The sequence below is a fragment of the Dermacentor albipictus genome, chromosome 3 (assembly GCF_038994185.2).
Source record: "Dermacentor albipictus isolate Rhodes 1998 colony chromosome 3, USDA_Dalb.pri_finalv2, whole genome shotgun sequence".
Lineage (NCBI taxonomy): Eukaryota > Metazoa > Arthropoda > Arachnida > Ixodida > Ixodidae > Dermacentor > Dermacentor albipictus.
In genome coordinates this window covers 143,902,876-143,927,266 of record NC_091823.1, presented here as the reverse complement: position 1 = coordinate 143,927,266, position 24,391 = coordinate 143,902,876, and the positions used below count along the sequence as shown (strand labels likewise).

Below are 24,391 nucleotides of genomic sequence, written 5' to 3'. Positions count from 1 at the left end.
GCATATTTCGAAAGCAATGCCATCCTCAAAATTTGTTGTGTGTGGAGATGCCTTCCAAACCGCCCGCTACAATTCGTAGATTGAGATATGTGCGGTAAGATAACCTATTAAGAAGTTAATTTGTTCATTTGCGTCAATTAATTTATTATGATTTTCGATTTCTCGAGCAAGTAATGTCCGCCTCTTGAAAATGATCACCGTGTTTATAGATTCTAACCTGTACGTTGCAGCTACCCAATTTTCTAAGTATAAATAAGTGCCACAACTAAAGCAACTCTATAAATATAAGTTAACGCCGGACACATTCCGTGAGCACATAACAAGTACTAAACAGCTTCTCTCGGAATGCGCGTACACCCGTGTAACGAAACAACCGATAAATATGGTTCAAGAACTAACTATGGAGATTGAAAATTAACTTTATTGCAGACATCAACCTTGCATCTTAGACGTTTTCAATGAAAGAACATCGTTTGTTAAATTAGGTTGTGGAAGAGATTATTTTTTCTTGCTGACGTCTGGTAATTATTGTTTTTGCATTGTATGCGGTTCTCTCTTTGAAATTTTATTGCGATTATTGCGATAGAAATTGTATGGACACTCCAAGCGCCTCTACCGCCGTCGGCGTCGCCGTGAGGGTGCGCGTTGTGTCCCAGCACGATAACAACGTCGCCGTGCGCTTTAAGCTGTATGTGGGAGTCAACACGTGCGAGGAGAGCCCATGATCGCGGTTCAATCTCCCCCGCGCGATAGAGACGAAAGCGGGGAGGAAGAACGCCGTCTCCCTAGTGGGCGAGGCACTCAACGTTGCGAGGCGCCTGGGGAGGGGAGAAGGGATGGGGCGGCCTTCTACTCCCGCTGCAACTGCGCATGTGGTGGCTGCGTGCAGTCGTGCAGCTGTATCGTGAGAGCGATCTGCGATGGGGGCCGAGTCTAGGTGCCTCGGCGGCTTGTAGCTTTGTACGTGCTGTGTGTTGTCGGCGTTCACATTGCGTTGAGCAATAAACAGCACGAACGTCACTTCGCTCGCTGCAGCTGCCGCGTTTCCCCGTGTCAGCGTTTTGACCGCCAGTTTTCGCGGTCATCGAGTCGGTTGCGTTCATGTTTGCTTGTGTGTGCGTGATACTATGCATGTTAATTTAGTAAGTGTGCCGATGTTTATAAGTTTATATGGCCGATAAAACTACTATCCTTACATCGTATAACTGTCCATTAATTTGCTATCGCGACGATGCAAATTTCGCAGTTTCACAAAAGTCGCAGTTCGCAGTTTTCGGGTGAAACTGCGGCTTCTTTAAACTTTTTCTTGTGCATGTGAATTATATACGCGACAGTTGATTACGATGTGTTATGTTATCATATCCTATGTCAACCAGGAAAATACTCCTTCCTTATTGTATAGTACGCCTCGTTTAAAGCGCATTATGATGAAACCTGCCGCTGTCCTTACTGAATAGGGTGGGTGGCTTGACCTCTGAGACACTTGTCGTGGCTTTCAGCCATGACCCCCCGAAATATTTTTTGTAGAATTGTGATGTTTGTGACATGTGTGTGAGTATTTCCCAACTGTGTGTATTGGGATAGCCGTCTCCCATCTATAGTTTATACCTTTCCATCAGTGCGCAGTAATTAAACTACCACAGATGTATGCAAATTTTAATTCTTACGAGGAAGCTTTCACTCCGGCCAAACTCCGATGCGGCCTATTCATATACATATAAAACACAAAAACGTTTTTCTGAGATAACGCCTGGACAGATTTCAATGAAATCTGTTGCATTTGAGAGCTAAAGTTCAATTCTAGCGACTGTTGGAAGCGAAATTTCGTTTTGGAGCCTGAATTTTGTTGAAATAAATTTCGAAAATTCGAAAGTTCGGAAAAACATTGAATTTCGATGTTTACAAATTAATAACTCTGCATCAAGAACAGATATCGTGGTTCTGAAAACGGCATCAACTAGATCATTGAAAGCGGACAAATTTAGTGTGTCATTTTATATTTTAAGTGAATTTGTTACGTTGTGTAAAAGGGTTCTGCAAAAGCTGTATTTCCATGTTACTAAATTATTTGAGATTCATGTGTAACATATCAATTTTCTCCGCTTTAGATGTACTATTAGGTGCAATTCACATAAATGTGATATCATTTTTCATTGCTGAGTTACAGAGTTGTAAACTTGATAGTCTTGTTTTCCTAAAGCTTGTGATTTTTGACAATTTTTAATAGGAAATTGACAACCTAAACCAAAATTCAAAACAAAGTGACTAGTTTTAAGTTTTTCTTTTATATGCAACAAACCTCGTCAAATTTGGTGCAGTGGTTGACGAGAAAAACAAATTCTCCTTTTACATGTAGTTAGGTAGGAGCACACGAGCTAAAGCCTCCTCTTAAGTCAACTCCATAGCAAATATAATAACTGAAGCGTTTCATTATTTTATACAGCCGTCAGCAGGTGCAATTGTTTTGTAACAGCTTCGCTGGACATCGAGTGTCGCAGGGCCGGGATGGCGAGTCAATTTTTATGTTTGTTTCTGATTAAATGTCTCCACGATTGCTAGAAGCGTATGGATTCGTGACATTAAATGCTAGCCATCTTGAATATGTCTAAACTATAGCTTGACTTAGCGCTAGCTGCTTTTAGCCTGGTCAAGCTGTACAAAGCTAGCTAATAGCCAACTCGTGTTTCCTGGGTTGTGACCAATTTTAGAAGCTTGCGAGCATATTACTAACGCACCTGTCGGCTGATGAGTCACGTCTAAGCAGCAACAGCGGTCCACAACTGAAGTGACAGCTGGCCTTTGTAAATAATCAGCACAGTCGAGACAAAAGAGTGCAATGCATGGATGGAAAACTCCGGAGAACGTGTTCGACGTGTACTGAAAACACTAATTCGATTTTCTTTTTTTAATTCCGATATTTATTCCAGTGAAAAAAGCTCTAGCGTTCCGTTATTGGCTCACAAAAAAAGAACGGATTTTTTTCTGTTTCCTTTATAACGGTTCCCTTTTCTTTGTAGTAGCACTTAAGCAGTTATCAAATATAAAGTTATCAAATGCTCGTGAATAGGTTCTGCAGTTTCAGTGTGCATTATGTGCTGTAGATTAGCTGAACAAGCATGAACTGCTGAATAACGGCAGTGTGTTAAACACTGGGCGGCAGCAATAAAAGTCGTTTCGGTTTCATTTTCGTTTACCAGCATCCCTAGCGCCAAACACTACGTACTGCGACCAACTCTATGACTGCGACATCCGGTTATCGCGATTTCCTTTTGTTCGTTTTTTTAAGTCGGAAGAAGTCGTGGAGTGCGCGGCGGGGCCAAATTCCGATTTCAGCGTTCGGTAGCGCTGCATATTTAGACACGGCGCCGGTGTTACGTGTCGCGTTTCCGAATACTCGCCGTGGTCGTAGGCTCGGCGTCCCGCGTAGTCCTTTGTGCCAGTCGTGTGATGCACGGACGAAAACCCAGTGCCCACCGTCAGCGACAGTCGGTGCACGTGAGACTGCCGGAGTACAACAAATCACACGTGAGCAAGCATCCTTACGCAACAGTTGCTCTGTCCAGACGGGTGCCAGCTTGCACAGTGAGATGATAGCGTTGTCGCGGTAATTTGGCTTGATGCTGTAAAAGAGCTGTAGTGGCCTGATAGCAGCCGTTTCGTGCGAAAGTTCGCGCTGTTGCCGTCTTCGCGCACCTGCGTTGCTGCAGCTGCCCAAGACCGACGTGTAGTACCTGACCCCTCCTTGTTGTTGCCCGTATTGGTCTTTCATCTCGCCAGCTGGCCGACTGCTGAGCGCTAGGCCGGACGGGTACGCGATTGCCAGCCGTAATTCAATAAAGCTTCGGCCCTGCGTTTGCTGCCTTGAAAGTGTTGTCATCTTGTTCCGTCGATCATGTCACACCACACGCTTCCCGTCTTGTGCCGCTACTTGGCGATTACTCCCTCCAAACAGACAAAGGATAAATGGTCGTTGTGGTTGTTATGTGCGCGTTAGGCTTTAGTTCTTTCTGTAGCTTCCAGTTGCCGATGCGCGCTAAGGCCGATTTATATGACCAGGCAGCGCCGGCATCACTGGAGTGGGCAGTGACGCCCGCGTGCCAATGTCGTGCGACCTCGACTTTAGCAACAACCCGTGCTGCTGGGTCGTTCTTAGTACAGTTTAAGTAGCTCTGTGACCCTGTGCACTCGCTGGCTTTTGAGGGTGCAATTTTATTATCTCTGTGCACCGCTCGAGATAAAACGAGCGCATCAGCTCAGCTGGCGTACGCGCGGGAAAAAGAAAAACAAGTTAGAGAGAGAAGTGGGGAGGCAGAGGAGAGAAGTTGCCGTGCCTGTGTGGCAGTTGCCGCGGTCGTCGTGTGCAATAGGAGTTTCCTTCTTTGCACTTTCCACTGCATCGGCGTGCGGCGGGTGCGCTCACCCTCCAGCGCATGCATATACAGACGGGTTTCTTTTTACAGTGCTGTCTCGCCGCATGCGTATACCTGCCAACTGCACCGGTGTACTTCGGTTTGCGCGGCCCTGATGTGAAAGCGGCGAGTCATGGCGAAATGTAAGTTAGGCAATCAACTGGCGTGCCTCCGTTCTTCCTGCTCCAATCTTTTATCATCTTTCTTTCTTTCTTGCATATTCGTGTGTGCTTGGTTGCGTGCGTACCTGTGGATGAATACACGCACGTTGCCGTTATGATAGCCATTTATTTTACTGGAGAGAACGACGGAGGCAGCCCTTCCTCCTTTTGACTGTGGGTGAGGGCACAGCATTAAACTGTCGGCAGAGGTGTACCATATGATGGCAAATATGTACAGTGTTATGCATGCATAGTGGAAGAACTCATTAGTATTAGTGCAATATTACTCGCACTACTTGTAATGCACCCTATTAAATGGGAGAGTGGGGGAATTTATTTACGCGAAGGCTGAGGAAGTCGGTCTGAGGTATAGGCATCTCTGGCCTACTACTTCACACTGGAAAGAGGGTTCGGAGAGTGAGTGAAACAACTTTATTTTGTCCACTATAGGCGTAAGTAAACTCCACGCCACCTGGCTAGGCCCACTCGGGGACCATCAGGTGGAACCTGACGGCCTTGTCGCGAGAAAAAAATTTATGGCGAAGAAGGAAGTAGATATATGCAAGTCCACCACGTTGTGGCATTTCCAAAATCCGTTTATCCCGGCCAGTGCATTACATAAAGGCGGCCATTACAATCACTACCATGCTGTTCGCATCAGGCTGAGGACTAAAAAAACCCAAGTAGACTTTGCGCTCAGTAAAGTACATTCTTATTGCAGTACAGTAATCTTTAACAGTCTTGTGTGCATTTCCCCTTAACATTACACTTCTAGTACTTTCCTGTCAGAAATGCTATACATGTCTATACGTGCCCCAGCTATCCTACAGGAAAGTAGTGAGCACCAAGCATTAAAGAAAGGAGAAAGCCACATTGCAGCGAGATGGGATGCCAAGCAGGAGAACAGATTGTAAAAACAGAAGCAATGAGTGTCCCATTGCCACTGCAGCATTGAGCTCAGCAGATAATGATTCTGGCGGGCTTTTATATCCCTCACCACATCCAACGGGAGGGCAGGTGGAATGCCTGTGTTGCCAGGCGGCTATTCTGTCATCCGCCAAGCTCGGCAAAACAGACCACACAGACACATTCATGAATTGGGATAGACTCAGAGTTACGTTATCGGCCATGCTTGACGAAAACCATGCAGGCTTGTGCAAGGTTCAGGGTAGATCCATGAAGCCACATTGCAGCGAGATGGGAGGCCAGCAAGTAAATCTGAGCGGTAGGACAGACTCTAATAACAAGCAATGAGCGTCCAATCATTGCATCGTCACCATGCCAATGGGACCCCGACTGGGCTTCATCGCAACATATGTTACCATCGCTGACGTACGCGAATTTTCTATGTCTACAGATCCTCCAGACTGCACAAAAGTTTTTTTTAGTTCAGGTTAACCACTCCCAAACATTTGTTAAGCGCTCCATGACGAGTGCTTCCAGCGCATACCCCATATATTGCGACAGGGCCCAGTCGGGGTTGCAGCCATCGAACAGTTCTGAGGGGACGATAACATCGTAAAGTGGAGCCAGTAAACAGTGAACTACACCTGTGCATACGACCCCACTTGGAAAGGCGCAGGGACAAATGTGCACGAAAGCGATCCGGCATGCTTGCAAGGGACAGATACGCATAGTCAACTTACCAGTTGTTCACGTACCTGCTAAAATGTGCTCAGAACGACCCTTGGATTTGTAAAGTTTCACGGTGAGTTGATATGGGAAATCCATCTCGTTGTCACTGTTCAAAAAGCTCCCCGGTTTCATCGCTCACATGCCTGCATGCCTTGGAAAATGCTAAAAAAATAGCTGAAATTTCTACTACATCATCATTAGCTAACTTCTTTTTTAGTTTGGAACAGTTGCTGCAACACCCAACTGCGCACGACACCATTTATTTGGCACACACTTGCTATAGTACATGCTTTCTGCTCGCTACAGAGTGCACCAACATTGCACGCTGCCCAGTTGCCGCCGTTCATGCATGCATTCTATACAGTATGTTGTGCTTTACAGGGCTAGTAGACAAGTCATCTGCTTTGCACATCAGATGACATGCCTACACTTTTTAGTTTTATTCTCGTCTAGAATATCATTTACTCTCTAGCTCGCACTGCTGTCTCCCTGTACCTTAATGTCACACCTATTTTGTTCCTCTGCTCATTTAAAGCATCTTATGATTTTTGTTTAGAAAAAATAATAGTGGGCTTTTGATTCGAGAAGAGGCACGACATGTAAAATATCAATCACACGTTTACGTTCAAGAATCCAACGTGTGTGCTTGACAAAGGCCATACAGGCGCGTCCAAGCTTTGGGGTAGATCCATGAAGCCACATTGCAGCGACACAGGAGAAAGTTAGCTATCTGTATTCACGCCTTTTGAATTATTATTAATCTGTTAATTTTTGTTTGTTCAAGTGCGCTTTAACCACGACGTCAAAATGTGACAAGGTAGAAATTCTGCTGTGTTGTTATGCTTATCTTGTTACTTTTATTTCTTGTAGTCTCTATTTCTGTCTTCCTGCTGCTGTGAACCCTTGTACTAATGGGGGTTGCAGTCTCGTCAAGCTGCCGAATGCCACCTTTCATATGCTGTTTCTGTGTCTTTATTGCAATAGATGAAGGTAAAATGATTGAGTGATTGGTTGCATGGTCCATACACTCTTAACAAAGTTTGCACCCTTTGGGGCGTACCTTGTCCCACAACAATAATCGTCATCTGTCTTGCCCGCATTTCCTTGTTTTAAGGGGGTATGGTTGGGTAAACACCCCCCCCCAAAATTGAATTTGCAATTCTGGCGCAGAAAAATCGACTGCAATATGAGGAACCAACCTATTGAAGCGCGACCTCGAACACCCGCTCAAAGCGGTTCAAATATCACGCTAAAGTGTGCCGCACGCCCTGGCATTTGAAAATGGCGGGTGGAGGCCGGTTTATCATCGTTCGCGGTTTTCTTCTTTATGGCATGGTTTTCTTTTGCTTGTGTGTGTGTGTGTGTGGTAAGTAAATGATTTGGACTAAAAATCATATATTAATTAAAAGAAAATGAGGCATCCACCCAATCGTAGCAATTGCCACAAAGGAATCCCATGCGGCTTCCTCGAAAGGAAAGCATCGCAGTTGTTGAAAAATTCGTCCTGGTCTAACACTCTAATATCATCACATTCCTCAGCGTGATTGCAGAGAAAAGGTACATCAAATAATTAAAACGCACCTGAAATTTTGGGAGTGGACCACAGGAAAGGCAAACCATCTAGACACAAACAAAGTTTCTTCTGTTGCACCCAAGAGCATCTTTTGTAAGTGCGGGAAATTTGATGCGAATATCTGCAGCCGTTTCTAAAATATTACGTTAAAACTAACATGTACCATTTACCCGACCATACCTCCTTAATGCTCCGAAGCCGGTACTTCCAAATTACGAAGTGCTTGCATGTTATCAGCATGACACAGCATTCTTGCAGAAAAGTAGCAAGTGCAGCGTTTTCAAAGGAAACGCAAGCAAGGTAGATGACGAATATTGTGGTGGGACAAATATACGCCCCAAAAGGTGCAACTGTTTTAAGAGTGCAGCTTCTCTGTTTTTTCTTGCTTTCCTTCTCAGTTATTTTTTGTTATTCACCAAGTTTCAAAGGCACGTTGTGGTTCGGATGATACATAGTCAAATGGCTCCTCGTGCTCGGCAGCACAAGCAACACTTATCTCCCCTTGAGGTGATGGTTAATTCTGTCCATTAAAAATCTTGCTTAGCACATTCGTTGGCATCCTCAGCACCAGTAAATCTAGGCAGCATAAGAGCACTTCAAGAATTTTGAATTTTCTGCGACTTCGATAAGCATCTAGAAGTGTGGATTGTCCATGTCTAAAATCTGAAAAAAATGTTTTACGTGTGGGAGAAAAGTCGTCTGACAATCATTGTTCTTGGCAATCACCTAGATATATCAGAACTTAGCCTGTTATAAATCCTCAGTGTCAGAAACAGAAAGAAAGGAATCTGCCAGATGATGGCATATTGATAACTCCAGGTAAGCCCTGAACGTCTTTCTTGCATCTCATTTTTTCCTAACACATATTGTCATCTATTTAATCCTTTATGGGCACCGTTTGGTGTACATAACACAGCAGGAGGAGAGTACAAAGGGACAAAAATGGAATTAAGACATGGCTGTGTGAGCATACAAAGCAACTAGATATTCCGTAAAACACAGGAAAGTAAAACATTAAAGGGTGGCAAGAAATTGAGTACTGTATATCAGTTTCTGAGATTAACTGTCAGTAATTTCTGTGAACTTGAGAGAGTTATGACCATTTACAATTGGTGCTGGTAGCTTGTCTGATTCTTCAGTCAGTGTCCATAGAAGAGATGAAGCTATTGGTAAAACCACGCAAACAGTATGCATAACAGTGCGCGCTTTGAGTGATGAAAGTTTGGTGTGACATGTGGGCAGATGGAATGAGACTTCTCTGTACAAGTGATCGACATTGAAGTGCAGTTTATATGCGGCAAAGTCTGGTAATTTTGTTTGGAAGATATAATGTACCCAGGCCAAGCAATGCTTCAAGTAATGCTGTGCTGAGTATGTTGCATAGGTCTTTTTCTTTGCAAGTTATTGCGTAATACATTTAACAGGAGCCACATTCGTGACGTTGAGTGGTGGTCCTTGTTTTCTATTTCCCCGAGGTGACCATTGCAAGACATAGCGGTCTGATCAGGGTTTAAAATGGAACAAGACATTTTACATTTATTTACATTAATTGGTGACTATAAGCTGCTAAACAGACAGGTTCAGAAACATTGTGTCACTTCCCAGTCGAAGTTCCATCTGCACCTTATGGCCACATTCTGCACTCCCCTCATTGGAGAGGAGGTTTACATTCACTTGCAGCTTAACAACCCAGTGGTTACTGAAAAAGAAACAAGGCCTTGCAGATGGTGTGCTGGTTGACGCTGACCTGGACATCGCTGTTAGCTTTTGAAAAGCGCTTCTCTGGGAATTTGGGCAAGACTGTCCCAGACCACCCATGGCTTCTTCGCTACTGTTGATTTTTGTTTTCTGTGTATCTTGACACTGCTCTTGGGCGGTCACATGGCATCCCTTACAGCTGCAGTTTTCTCAAACATTTCCTTTACCAGTGCAGGGGCTTTCCACAGGGGATGCTCCCCCACTTTGCACATTTGCAGACTTGCGCACATATTTTTTGACGGCCTCCAGTGCCGAAGTGTGTCTAGCACAAAAACACAGGTACTGACAAATTTTTCAGCATAGATGTAATCGGAAGTTTGACACCACAAACTATGCAACACATGCTGAAAGTCATTATGTATGCACGTAAATTGTATTCTTGACAATGCTAATTGCACCTTAGGATTTCTGTGCTATATCACCTCGTGTTAACCACTCCTGAAATGCTGATGTAACCTCATTTCACATGGATATTTACTCACAGTTAATTTCTACGAAGAACCTTGAAATATTAAAACTGCCTTCCCTCCTCCATCACTTGCCATCTGTAATGCCAAAAGCTTCAAGATAGCCACTATTACATGAATCAGTTCTTGCCCCTTCTATTTCGAAAATATTTAAGCACTTGAAAGTGTGAATATGAATTCATTACTCCTACTAATGATCTCAATGTTGAGCTGTTTATTTAATTAGTACACATTCCACACAGCTTCCAAAAGGAGTGTACACATTCTATAAACTATATAGTGCTGGTAACTCTTTCATTCCTTGGGTAGCTCTTCAGGAAAACTCAGGTAAAGGGACCCTGAAATGATTTTGACGATTTTGTACAAGCGTACCGAGTCGTTAGGGCAGGTCATTCTTATCATTAAGTGACACATTTAGGCGTTCCACAGAAAGCATGTAATTTATTACTACCCATCGCAGCAGTACTGCTCCCCTGAGTTTTCAGCTGCTCTGTTAGAATTTACGAAGTTTGTTCACGTGACATCAGTTGGGCAAGCTGTCCATCCAATTGGCTATCCAGGTACCATCGTAGATAGCTTTTACAACTTTATGGGGAACAAATGTTTGTAATACTTGGAAAGTTAGTTAACTTGCATCTGTAAAAAAAATAAGTAACAGCCAGAGAATACACAACGACAATTTATCACAACACTCAAGCACTTCTGGCACACAGCAACTGTCTACTTGTGTTACAACGTGCTGCATGTTGACGCAGGGTTAGTCTTGAGGTTTCCTTTTGCAAAGACCACGTATCGCCGTTATTGTGTTTTGGGCTGCAAACGCAGTGATTGGTGACATATCAAGCTGCGACATCGTGTCCCTTTGCAAAGCAACAGGTGAGCGGATTGGCTGCAGCACATCAGGCTGTCGGTAACCGGCTGGTGCCAGGACTTACGCATTTGCAGCCATCACCTCATGCTGGAGGGTTACCAAAATAATTGTCTGGTGCTGCACAAGCGTGAAGCCTTCATCGTCCATATCACTGATGTCCGCTATATCACAATCATCAATAAGCGCAGACACGTCTGTTTCGGTAGCCTCATACAGCCAAACCTCGATATATAGAACAGTGTGGTGATCGCGAAATAGTTCGATATAGCCAGAATTCGATATATAAAATCAAGTAAAAAATGCATCAAAAACTTCTGCAAATCAATCAATGAACCAAGGGTGCGATCAGGAATGGTTGTTCGAAGCACGCGTTTGGTTGTGCCATGCGTATTTGGCCTAGGCTGCGCCGACTTCATCAGCGGGGAGCACACTTTCGGTTACTCCACACACAATTAGCCTAGGCCACGCCGACTTTGTACGCCGCGCGAAGTCAGTGGGGCTTAGGCCAATCGCACACGATGGAAGTGAATGTGCACTATAAACAGCTATTCCTAAATGCGCCCCGATCGTGGTGCAGTAAACACTCACTTGAAGCTTGAAGTCAGCGAATGCTGCCGTTTGGAGGCACACTGGACTCTGGAAAACCCTTGAAACCTTCACACATTTCCCTTGTGCGAACAAGCAGACGTTGTGACTGCAATTCGCCTTTGAGTGGGAACAAACAGAACGACCTGCTGGCCCATAACAGAAGAGGTGAATTAAAGTTTATGGCTTTAACTGCCACCTGGATAATGGCGCTGGCAATAATCCAGGTGGTGTTAGTATTGAAAAAAGTGTAATGGTACAATATTTAAACAGGCATTCGCTGGCAAGATTCATACAATATGAAAACTTGTACGTAAGTTTCTGTGAATGCAGGCACGAATTTGTGTGTTGCCGAATTTGCAAGGAAGACTGTGCACCTTACTTTGAGTACGACTTGAAATAAAAAATGTAATTCCACTAGGGAACACACAAAATCAATTTCTATGGGTCGCACACGGCTGTCATGAAGTTAAGTACAAAGCAAACCCCTTAATCTAACAAGTTCAAGCACTATACATCAGGATAGGAAGTCGGTATAACAATTTATATATTGTTACAAACTTGCAAGAACTTTTTGTCAAACCACCGTTGTGATGCATGCAAAAACAATAAAATATGTGCGTAACAGTACCACAAGCATCTATTATGTATATCAAATGCAGGTTTCTTTTTCTCATCCCAGCTGAAAAATATACATGATGACTTAAGAAGAACGAAGAGGAATTACAATGATGATAATGTACGTGCATATAAAAGTAAGCCATAATTGCAATTACTCGTATGCACAAAGTTCCAAGGAAAAAGATTGTCGCAGGAGTATGGTATGAAAACCGGCGAGTGATCATCCTCACGTTGGCAAGGCAATCACTCACCAACTTGTGCTGAGCAATTGCCTTGCCATCTTCACTTTGGACGAACATTGTTTTTCATATATTTATAGAGCTTATTATTGTAATAATATGCAACATTCAAGAACTACTCTAAAACAATCGCAAATTTCATGTAATATGGAGCTGCTCGACTAAAACAAATACCGAGAAGAAATGCATTGCGTAGAGTCCCAATTGATATTTCTTACACTGGGGATTTACGGTACTGGATTAAATATACAAACTATCTCCATTTGAATTAACTTCTACTGCCACTTGGACCATATAGAACTGCAGAGTTGAAACGCGACAGAAACTGTTCTTCGGACTGAAAATCTTTGCAGCAGTCCCCACTGTCTGCTAGACCAAACTTAACATGAAAGAGAGCTTGCAGTGTCCCATCCAAAATGCAGTTTCTCAAATCATTCTTTGTCAATGAAACCTGGCTGAACACGCATTGGACTGGTGAGTTTGAAAGAGGCCTTGCAAGTAGACACAAAGTGAGCTCAGACAGCAGGAGGAACATTGGATTTCCGGCAATTTTTTGTTTTTGTATTCCTGATGCTTGTTGATGTTTGGTGATGCCAGAGCAGAATATTTAGTTTTGATCGACACTCAAGACCACTGCGCTTCGTTGAGCATGTACATAAAGAGCCGAACTATCGCATTTCTCGTTCAAAGCGACATACGGATTTTTTCATAAGTTTACTGCGTAAATAAATAATGTGGTGATTTGTGGGAAAACCAAGTAATAGGTTTCGAGGAACCCTTGATCAACATGGAAGGACCACGGGAGAAAATGACTCACTACAACATGCATACGAATACTTGACCTCTTGTGGTAAATCGACAGAATAGTTTGCTGTATAGCAGCCAGCATGGAACATGTACTCTACAGCTGTCAGCCCCACAGTTTTTCCTGCTGAACCACACGTGAACTGGTAGCAGATGGCGCGAAAACCAAAGAGAAGGAAGATAGCTTAGCGTTGAAAGGACGTATAAATATGGAAGCCATGACTTAATGCCATCCTCCCCATGCCGGCATTGCTAAATAAAGGCCTTCGAGATTGCCTACATATCTTTGTAGCAGCAGTGAGCTTTGGGTTTTACAGCAGCCTTCCAGAATTTTGTCAGTATGGACTTCTCCTCGGGACAAAAATAGCCCAAATATAGCCATGTAGCTAACTCAGAATTTTCGACGCCAACCTGCATAATAAGTAGCCCAATTTGGCTATTAATAGCCCATTCTGGCAACTCTGTGAATTGCGCGTCTCAACAGGCGCAGAGCGCGGCACCAAGAAGGAGTCAGTGCGACAAGTGCAATGCGTCGTTGACATTGTCGAACTAGCCAAGCCACCGCATACATACGCTGCTACGTTCAAATGGCACCCTCGGCACGATCATTGTGTGCAGCTACAGTGCGCAGCAGTTGGGAATGCCCATCGCGCCACCGCTATCTTTGAGGGTGTTGCGGGAAAGCTCACTGCCTGTTAACACAGCGCACATGGTCTGGGGTGGCGGAGTTCGATATATCCATTTTACGTCCGACCTCGTTCAACATAAAAAATTAAAAATACATGCGAGTTTCCAGGTGATATTCAAAGCACTCAATATACGCAATAATTCAATATATCCGTGTTCGATATATTGAAGTTTGTTGCTTACATTCACGATTGCTCTCAGTCACTTGGTTTCCTCTGGCCCGGTGTCAGGTCTGGCGTAGTCATGACGGAGCTCTCGCTACTACCAGATCAGGCTCTTTTGGAGGCACCTATCGAAGTGGCCGGAAGGGTAGGCCCCTCTGCACCCCCCGAGCCTCTGGTAGGGAAGGCATCTTGGCGAGTCGTTCGACGTCTTCAACAATTCTGGTTGACAAAACATCGAAAAAACGCAAAAAAAAACTAGAAATTGAGACAGCAGTGCGACTGTGGTGAACCAAACTTCCTCTTCTCATCACATCATGTCACAGAGCTAGTGAAGGTGGAGCTTAGCCTAGGTCACTCGGTGAATGAGTTGAGGAGAAAAGGCTAGGGAGAAGGTAAGTTGCACTTGTGCGTAGCTCTCTTAATATATTGCTTCACTTAAATTGTGGTGCACATGCATTACTGTAGCTGTACCCTACGCATCTACAAAATTTGTCAAAATTATTTCATGGACCTTTTAATGACAGCACAGGATTGAAGGCTAATCACAACAAAATTTAGGCCACGTAGAAAACCTAGCTTCAGCAAGTTGAGATATAGAGCAGCAGCCTCAGTGCAAAATTTTGCATTTCTAATTCGAATGGATGCAGTATTTGAAAATCTAGCAAAAATAGATGTTTTTGATACCGAAACTGAAAAAAAAGTGCTGCTGTTGTTGCCAGAACTGGCGCATCACGCAGAATATTGAGCACCAGCACAGCTTCTTGGCGTGACCTCTGAGAACAGGCAGCACGTATTGCAGGCTAAAAATCTTGGAGGTGATGCACCAAGATTGCGTCATATCTGCTACCCACTAGGGGCATGCGTAGTCTGCTTAGGTGATATTTAAAGGCTTCTAATAAGAAAATTGTACCGACTACTATCCCCACAACTTTCTCAAGACTGCTTTAGTAGTACGTACTACATAACTAAAGTGAAGTTTTTGTTGCAGTTGACCTTAAGGGGTGTGATGAGGGTAGAAAATTTGCAGGAATAGAGTGCAGTTGCCTCTCACAAAACACGAGGAATCTGAGGTCGCTCCAAGAATCCCTTGTTATGTTGTGGGCATAAAATACTGTGAGGATGAGGAACTCTTTTATATAGGAGTAACTGCTAGACCTCTGCGTGTCTGTTTTTTTTTTTTTGTCTTGCCAGAACCATTTCCATGAAAGCTTCTTAGAAAGAAGTATGTCTCATTATATGTCGTTGCTGCCTGTAATAGACGCAAGTAGTGGGACGTGTTCTTGTAATAAAACATATTTGGTGGACATGTATCCAATACTGCACAAAGGATTTGAACTGCTGTGCAGCACATCTTAAGGTTTCACATTTATTCAGTGAAGGCAATTCTTTGAATGGTGTCTTCGTGTAGAGTATTGCTGGGAAATATAAAAATGCCTGTTAAATGCTTGACTTGGTCTCAAAAAGTGCAGTTCTGCTACACATTATAGCTGTCAGCGAATGACAGTGAAGAAAGACATTTTTGTTGTTCCTGGAGTATTGGTCAGATACATGTGGTATTCCTTTTCATGCTATTTTCTGGTGTTAACTGTGGCTGAAATAAAAAAATTTTTTTTTTTCATGCACGCGATAGAAATTGTGGCTTTAATGACAGTCTTTGTTTAGTGTGTGTGCATCTGCATACGTGCTTGTTGCTTGCAGAATCTGTGAGTGTTCTTCCAGCAGTGGCTCCTTCAGTAATGACGCCTATTAATTCGTAATTTTTGCTTCAACTTTCAAAGTTCTTATGATAATTTTGTTACAGTATTTCATGGAAAACATTAGTAACAATGTCCCAAAATATTCTGCCTGCCAGACACCTGTAACGAAACGTGCTGAGAAAGTGCTAAACAAAATGCAGATTGTTTTGCAGAAGCACATTCACAGGTGGGTTGCCAAATGCCAAAAAGTGTATCGTGATGTCTCAACCATCAATACTGAAAAATTATGTATGAAATTATTAATCACTACTAGGGTGGCCTAATTTTCACACCATCTCAATGAAGTAAACGCATCTTTAGGAAATTCTGAGATGTACACATATATAAACTTGATTTAATAATTGTTGCTGCAAGTGAGCTCAAATATATATGTTTTTGAAAATGGCAATATGCTTTTCTTTTATAGTGTAGCTTGCTTTAGAAAAAGATATGCTGGTTTGTTCAGTAAAGATAGCCATTTTACTCTATTGGCAACAGAAAAATTGTTGCTGGGTCAGCACGTGTTGCTGACCCAGCAACAAAAGTTAATTGAAGCTATATTAAGTTGGCGAACTCTGCCAACTCTGATGGTAACATTGCAGTAAATAGGAACCAGGAGTTATTGAATAAACTGCTTTGTTTCAGAGGTTTCACAGGCACAATTGTATAACTGCATGTTACCTCACCCTGATGAAGCAGTTGGGTTGATTAAAAGAACCGCAGCTAAAGCAACATGCAGAGCATGTGTAAGGACAAAAGATTCAGTGCTTCTAGGGATTCAAACTTTGCGTTCGAAACTTGAAATAAAGTGCTTCAGGGACATTCGCACTCTAAGCAACATGTGGAATCAAATTCAGTGCCTATGCAAGAACAGTGACACGGCCAGAGTTTCATTGATGCTCAACCCTGACAAAAGCCAAGCTTCATGTTTGTGGAATGCCCTGTCTATCTGCTAGTTAAAACACCGTTGCGCAATGGTGTCTCACAGTGGGCATCTCTGTACATCATCTTAAAAGCATCCTAGTATCATGCAAACTAGACACGGAAACATAAAGCATGGTGAAACACACGTGGCGGTTTGTATTTTTTCACGTAGCATCCTGTAGCACTGTGTATGTCTCCCAATCCTTGCAAGACAAAGAGGTCATAGGAAGATGGACTTGCATTGAACAACCGTGGCTGAACAAGCAAACTCTCAGTGGTCTGCAGCTGTTCCCAAAAAAGGATATCGTCACTATGGCCCTGATGGAGACAGTTGTCTCTGTTGAAACGTTGGCACTAGGCTCAGGATTTTTCTTGTTCAGGGTTCTTGTTTGCCCATGGTCAAACTGTACACACTATAGCTGTATTTTCAACACAAATATATGATATGTCATTTTGATCTGCTTTAGGGGCTCAGGAGGTATAGTTGCATTACTTTTGTCATTTGTTTTGTGGCTCATTTAGACTGTTAAGCCCCCCAGGTAACAACAACTTGCCTTGTCAAAACATTGGCTCCAAGCTGATGCTTCCCTAGTTTGCCCAGTATTGGCCAGTCATATCCTTGTGCTGCCTCTGTGTGTCTGTTCTTGTATCCCTGTGTTAACGGTACATTCTTATTTGCATCCATTTGCTAGAACTGTTGCCTTGTATCTTCTGTTGTACCCACATCTTGCTTGCGCTACTCTATAGTGCCTTTATAATGGCCATTGCATAACTACATGATCAATGCTGCTATGTTTTTCTCTAGAACTGTTCTAGAAGCTGCTTGTTGCATTGAAAGTTCAGCATGTAATGCATCTCCACGTGCCTTTATCATCAACAGGTCGTGTGCCGGGGCGTTACTTGCTCCTAGCCCTACTCTTCGTCGGCAACACGATCCTCTCAACACACAAGTTTGACCTGGGCATTGCAATTTTGGCCATGACTAACCAGGTTCCCGCCACAGACGAAGCGGCCAGTCTTGCACCCGGTGATTCCTGGCTCCAGCATGACAATGACACAGTAGCGACACATTTCAATGCTTCTAGCATTGCTGTAGTGAACAGCAGTGTGGAAACTGAAGTAAGTGAATAGTTTGTGTGTCTTTCTTTAATATAAAGGCGGGCAAGTTTGCCACATTTAGCTGACACCATATACATATTAAAGAGTTTATTGCAGCATATTCGTGAGAAGTAGATGCTTTCTTGATGATATTGCCTCTTGGAAGAAACACCTTCATCTAATACATTATTATAGACTCAAGTTCTCTCATTTTTCCAGTTCTGTTAGGATAAATGATCTCATAAGTAGAACGATTTGGGGACAATGTGTAGTTCATACTGATTCATTGAACATTGATTTAGACAAACTTCTGATCACATTAATACTATTGACTTTCAAGTTCCCTGCATTTTCACCTGTAAAGGAACACACTGTAATAACATGAAGTGAAGTTTTTGTTTTGGCTTTCCACTACATAATTTCAAGATTTCCTTGTGTTAACTGGAGTTCTCAACTGTTTAACTGTAATTCCTTTTATGAAAAAATGTATGGCCATGGTGCACGTCTGTGAAAATGACAGAGCGGTAGTTTAAAGGGTGCACCTCTATGGTCCTCAAGCATTAGGGTGAAGTAATTGGAGTTGGATCTAAGTTAAACCTTTCTCTTGAGCCTTAGTTCTAATGTGCAGTTATGACAGTTATTGCTTAATGCAGAACTATGGAAAGCTTTGTCCTTGAAACATTCTAATTCCAAACGCAGAAATATGGTGTTGCCACTTCTCATTTCTCAGCTGTTTCAATGGCCGGCACATTTTACAGCACATAACTGAGCTCACTTGATTATACTTTTGATAATGTCTGAGTTGTGTATTTGGCTTGAGTGGTGCTACTATATTTCTCCATATATTGAGAGTGCATATCTCTTCAATGTTGTCAATCAATATTGTCAGACAGGCACTCACACTTGGGTGTCGGCTCATGCTCCCTAGGACTCTCTCATGCTATGTATTGCTTTTGTATTACTATACATGCTGGGTAAGTGTTACTTCTGCGTTGTCTTGAATATTACATTCAAAGCAATGATATGTAAGCCTCACGCTTCCTTTCTTTATTTGGTTTGCTTTGATTTTAATATTTTATGCAGTTTTTATTTCTTTGTTTCACCTGCTTTGAGTTTCATCTGCTGTACCAGTCAGGAATTCCTGCAAATGGAGCAGGGATCCCTACAAGCTGGCATATGAATAGCTTTTTTTATCTTTGTTCCCAGCATTATTGCGATTTCTCAAAAAATGGTAATGATTAAGCATATCTTGAGTTTCATCATCGTGCTTATGTTTTTGGAATAAATATGAGTGATAAAACTCAAGGCGAGTGTACTGACTTTTGGGAAAGCGCATTAGTGCTCAAGCGAAAATAATAAAGTAACATTAGATGCCCTCACACCAAGTAAGGCCATGTTGATTTCAGCTTGAGGCAGAACCTCTGTACATTGAAGAATGTTGTTTTAACTTACTCAATTAAAAGTTTTCTTGTTTCGTTACTATTTGCAACAACAGCTGCCTAATTGTTGCTGCCACACTTTCTGTGCCTCTGTTATATGTCATATATGTGCAGTGCTGTAGGCAGACAAAATACAGAATAAAAAACTAATATGCAGTCCAGTTTTCAAATTACTTCATTCGTGTCTCTTATCCGATGACCACGTCTTCTTTCTCTATCTGCAATGTCTGCAGTGTTGCTTTTTAGTGATGAATGGAAATCATTTTGTACGGCATTCAACTTTGCTATCTAGATGTATGTGAATTGGTTGTGTGCTTAGTGGCAAAGTTATGGAATTTAAGCCCCCGGTGAAACCTCGCAACCAGTGTGTTCACAACTCTTTGGTACACTTTCCTCCATGCATATCCTGTGAATAGGTGATCAGTAGATGACTTGCATGTGGAATTGCACGTACTGTACTGGAACATGATTTGTAGCTTCAACAGCACACCTAGTGATAAACAAATTAGATCAGCATGCAGCTTTCCAGTTGCTAGTGTCCTTGTAAACACGGCAGTTTTCCCAATGTTGTTGCTGTACTTTTTGTTATGGCATAATATAACGGGACATTTTGACAGTGACACCAGAATGGAGAGCATGCAATGGATGTTGGAAGTCAGTGTGTTGTGTCATGTCATGTGCACTGTCCTTGTCTCATTTCAGTGATCGATCTGTGCTGGCAACTGTAAAACTGTCAGTAAGAGCCAACTGTTGTAATGCACCCACTTTTCATCCTTTCGCATTTGTTGTGCCTCTTCCTTTGTTGTGTGGTATGTGTGCGGCATACGAGCATTCTGCTGTACAAGTTCCTGTGCTGTACGAATACACAAAGACTGCCACATTGTAACAGCAGGGATGTCCTTGTAGTAAGTGTCTAGTCAATTAAGAAGGAGAGATTGTGGCACAAGGACATATTTCCAGTACGATTAGGTTGGGTGCTGTTGTTTGGCTAAGTTACTACATTTGGTGATCATATCTTACGTAATATTGCTCTATTTCAATGAAGGAAAAAAAAGAAAGCATGATTAATGTGTAGGTAATGAAAGCTCGGGTAGTTTATTGGCTGAAGCATTAACTGTTCAAATGTTGTGCTCAGGACAATGCCCTCCTCACCACCACACCTGCAGTTTCACTGGAGGAGGAAAGCACAGGAGCACCTGTATTCTCGTGGTCACCTTCAGTGCAAGGTGTCATCCTGGGTGCATACTTTTACGGAGTAATTATGCCGCAGGTGAGATTACGCAGCTCATTTACGGGTATTTGGGCACTCTCGGGGCCAGTGAATTACATGTTGGTGTAGGCAGTCGCATAAAAAAAAAAGAGTAAGAAATACAACGGACTTAAACCAGAGCTGCTAGTCGCTATTTGAGAGGCCATATTCTTAGTCAGTCACGTTTAGAAATATAAGGTTCCCTGAATGCTGATTGATGCTGGTTCACATGGCACGATCTTCACTTTGCAACACAGTGATTTGCATCGCTCTGTAACGGTCATGTGCTCCCCATGTCTCGATTCCGCGAAGTTGTTAGCACTGCCACAGTGTTGCAGCGGTCGGCACAATTGTGAGCAGGGAAACAGCAAGGGATGTCGAAATAGGGGCTCTCCTGTCGATGTCTATTTTACCTTGTTTTGTCTTATCAGACTGGCATTCTTTTACGCCGCAGCTGCAGACAAAGGAATTGTTAATGTTCAACAATTTTAAATGCTACAGAGCATGAGTGTCATCAGCTGAAAAGCACCTAACTTGAAATTATGACCTGCATTGTATTTATCTTGTGCCTGGCTGTTTGTTTTGTGGGATAAAATTTTCATCCACCCTGTTATGACCTCGACTAAAGATTACTGTATTCATAAATAAAAATAAAGATATTATGGTCTTAGAATAATAAAGTCTGGGATACTTGTAGCATTTTGTCTGATTCTTCCAAAGCTGTTACCTGCTTACATGTGACTTCTTCATTTATTTATTTTTCATTTTTGTAATGGGTTTCCGAAAATTAGCTATCCGCTGCAAGTGGTGGTCTTAAAGTTCGAAGTTTTACTTATGGCTATGTAGTGATCACTACAGGAGATGCTGAAAATGCTCACCAGTGGCTTGAAGACATGTCTGCACGGGAGACTGCATATTGTTAAACACTTGGTGGAGAGTTGCTGGAGGTATTCTGTAGCTCCGGCAGTGTGTGAGGATTGTTCTCCCACACCTGTCATTTGAGTGCAACCCACTAATGTTATCAGACTAACTGCAGGTCTTGCACTATTGTATCGCATGTTAAACTGCACTGTGGCTCATAATTGTCATACATATTTTCTTTTATTTTCTCACTACATAGTTATGTTAGGATTCCGTATGCGCTGTGCAACTTTCACACTTTCAGCAGACGCTATGGCAAAATAGCTTTCTTGGCTCCGAGTGCTCTAAGTACAGTGCTTTAATACATTTGGAGCGTGCCTGTAACATTTCTTGAAAAATGTAATGCTAATTTCATTTCGTTTAGTTTCATTTCCATTTCGTTCTCTGAAAGCCGCTTTGGGGTATGGTGTAAGCTGTGAATGAAGTAAGCAATACTACATACTTCACCGTAACAAAGTTAGTCTTGAAGCATGCATTGTACACACGCATAACATGCAGCCCAAGCAACTATTCTATGGTTACTTGAACGTTGGTATATGCGAACGGAATATTTGTTTGCTGCCAGCATCCATCCTTTGGTTGGAAGAGGTGATATTGAGTCCAGCCCATGGTGCACCGTCTGCCAGCTCTATTTGCAGCAGCAGTGCTTTACTCACCGGTGTGCAATTACGCAAGGTTTGCATTGTAGTGATTATTTGCTGCGTGCAATGTGCACTGTTGCATAATCCAGGGTAGCGTATCGTACTGCTGCCGACTTGTAGCAACGCCTGCCTATCGAAGCTCGACCGATGTTACTTATTGGGTAGCGTGGCGTTGTCGGCGAGCTGCAGGCATCCGGTAGACCATGGTGACCAAGCAAGGGCGAGACGATTTCTAGTGCAAAACTTGCACTATTTATTCAAAGGTAGATGAAAGAAAATGAGAAGAGCATGAAGTGATCAAAAGTAATTCCTTAAATAGGCTCTCTACAATCGTGGGAGGGATCTTGCTTCCGTCGACGTCACATGACCGGCACAGAAAGCCTGCTGCAAGGAGGAGGCCGTCCCGCCTCCTGCAATTGTAGACGCTTGTCCGTCTCTTTTGCGCATTACTGGTTTGTGGAAGTTCTCCTGTAGACTTTGGCCGTTCGAGGAAAGGGTCCCTCTAAAGTTGCACACACACACACAGACACACACACACAAAAGAGGCCTGTAAACACTGCGGGGCTTCCGCCCGACCGGCAGACACTCGAAATGGTCATGGTGAATCAGGAAGTCACGCTTATTTCGATGAGGCATGGTGAGAGAAGGTAGGATGGAATCCCTTTCTGCACGTGGTGCCAGACGCCAACACTAACAGCACTTAGCAGTTGGCCCCAATGGTCACGCAATGTGTGCAGTGTGTTCTGTAGTTACTACTGGCCAAGGCTCACTGAAGAAGATGCCTACCATGAAACCTCAGTACAGTCGAAGCCCATTAATTCGACCTTGACAGGACCGACCAAATCGAATGGATTAACCAGCGGGTTGTATCAAACAAGAAGCAGAAACTAACACCGAAACACACATGCCACTGGTTTATTTGGCAGTATTTTTCCCTATTTTAATATGCCCCCAAATCAACCGCTCACCCACTTCCTATATGTATAGAAATATGTATACTGTATACATATATGTATATATGCATGCTATATGATGAGCATGGATATAACGAAAAATGATTCTCATCAACATCTGTACGTAACAAATATAGGCTTATGATGAGTATAAGATATAATGAAGGAATTTGATGTCAGGTGCAATTTCACTGTAACGAGGTTCGACTGCGAGTAGAAAAAATGATACTGTCATTCACAAGATGCCCCCACTACATGTCGAGTTCATGCGACATTGGAGAGCAACCTTTGATAGTTCATTGCAGCATAGCCCTACAGAGCTAGACAACATTTAAGTGAGATTCGTTTCATAAGGTTTCTGTAATATTGGTGAGATTTCTACACTTAGAACTCGAAGTTTTCACAGTGATGCTGGTAAAGAGAGTTCAGCAACGGTTCTCATGCGGCAGTGTCAAAGGCCGGCAACTGCAGCAGCGGGGTTAATATCAAATGTCAGTCAAAGAACAGCCAGCAATACAGCCAGTGCTGTAGTCCCAAAGCAACCATACTACCAGGGCATCAGTGAGAATGCACAGCTCAACTCCAGCGTCGGCAAAACTGGCACAGTATGCAGGAACACGTGTTCAATATAACATGCAGTACAGAAGTAGTAAGCTTGGATGTAGTGAAACGTTTAAAAGGCTTGTATATAATGAAGGCATTGCAACATATATAGCAAACTACTTATTAAGTTTTGGATAAATTTTGGCAGTGGCAAAATGGACCTCTACCCAGGATTTCCCAAAAGTATGAGAAGCACCTTGTAGAGCTTCACTGTCTTTGACATGCAAGTGGTACTCCTCGTGGTAGTCGCGCGTTGCGCAACTACCTATAGCATTGCGTTGCCGAGCTGAAGGTCCTAGGTTCAATCCTGGCTGTATAGTGGCTGCATTTGATGGGTGTGAAATGCAAAAGCACTTCAGCACTTAGATCTAGGGAAACTTATAAGAACCACAGGTCAAAATTAGTTTGGAATCTCCCACTATGGCATTCCTCATAATCGGATCATAGTTTCAGCACGTAAAAACTCTGAATTTCTTTTTGTTTTGTTTTAGTCGCCAAGACATACTGAATGAACTGTAGGAGACTTGTCTGAATTGATAACTGGGTTTATTTCTGGTCTAAAATACACAGCCACTCGAATTGAATCTTCTTGGTTGTACTGTCGTGTGAGAACTGTCACTGGGGATTTGCCAATCAAGTTGCTTCTTTGGGCTTTGTCCTCCTCGCTGGCACTCAAGCTACTTGTTGCGTCGAAATGTGTAGCAGCGTAGGGTGCCCGGACAGTGTTCTTGTATTACATCTTTCTTGCATTCTTCTGTTGCTCCGTTTGATAGGAACAACAGAAGCAAGGTAGCAAGCAGAGATGATCACCATACATCTGCAAAGCCTTTCTTTTTTTAGACAGAGTCAATAT

The 24,391-nt window shown here is 42.9% G+C and overlaps 1 protein-coding gene across 4 annotated transcripts in view; it reads left to right on the top strand.

Moving 5' to 3' along the window:
- Positions 1–3,221: 3,221 nt before the first annotated feature.
- LOC135905319 (sodium-dependent phosphate transport protein 3-like) overlaps positions 3,222–24,391 on the top strand; it is a 73,883-nt gene continuing 52,713 nt past the window's right edge. For 3 of the 4 annotated variants that reach the window (XR_011512931.1, XM_070536105.1, XM_070536104.1), the window contains exons 1-3: positions 3,222–3,525; positions 17,515–17,753; positions 20,307–20,441. Coding sequence is in view for 3 of the 4 variants with exons in the window: in XM_070536105.1 (XP_070392206.1) it covers positions 3,237–3,525; positions 17,515–17,753; positions 20,307–20,441 (663 nt within the window). In the remaining variant the exon portion in view is untranslated. Of the gene's footprint in view, positions 3,526–4,460; positions 4,553–17,514; positions 17,754–20,306; positions 20,442–24,391 lie in introns of all 4 variants that reach the window. The other variant, XM_065436349.2, reaches the window with a different exon arrangement.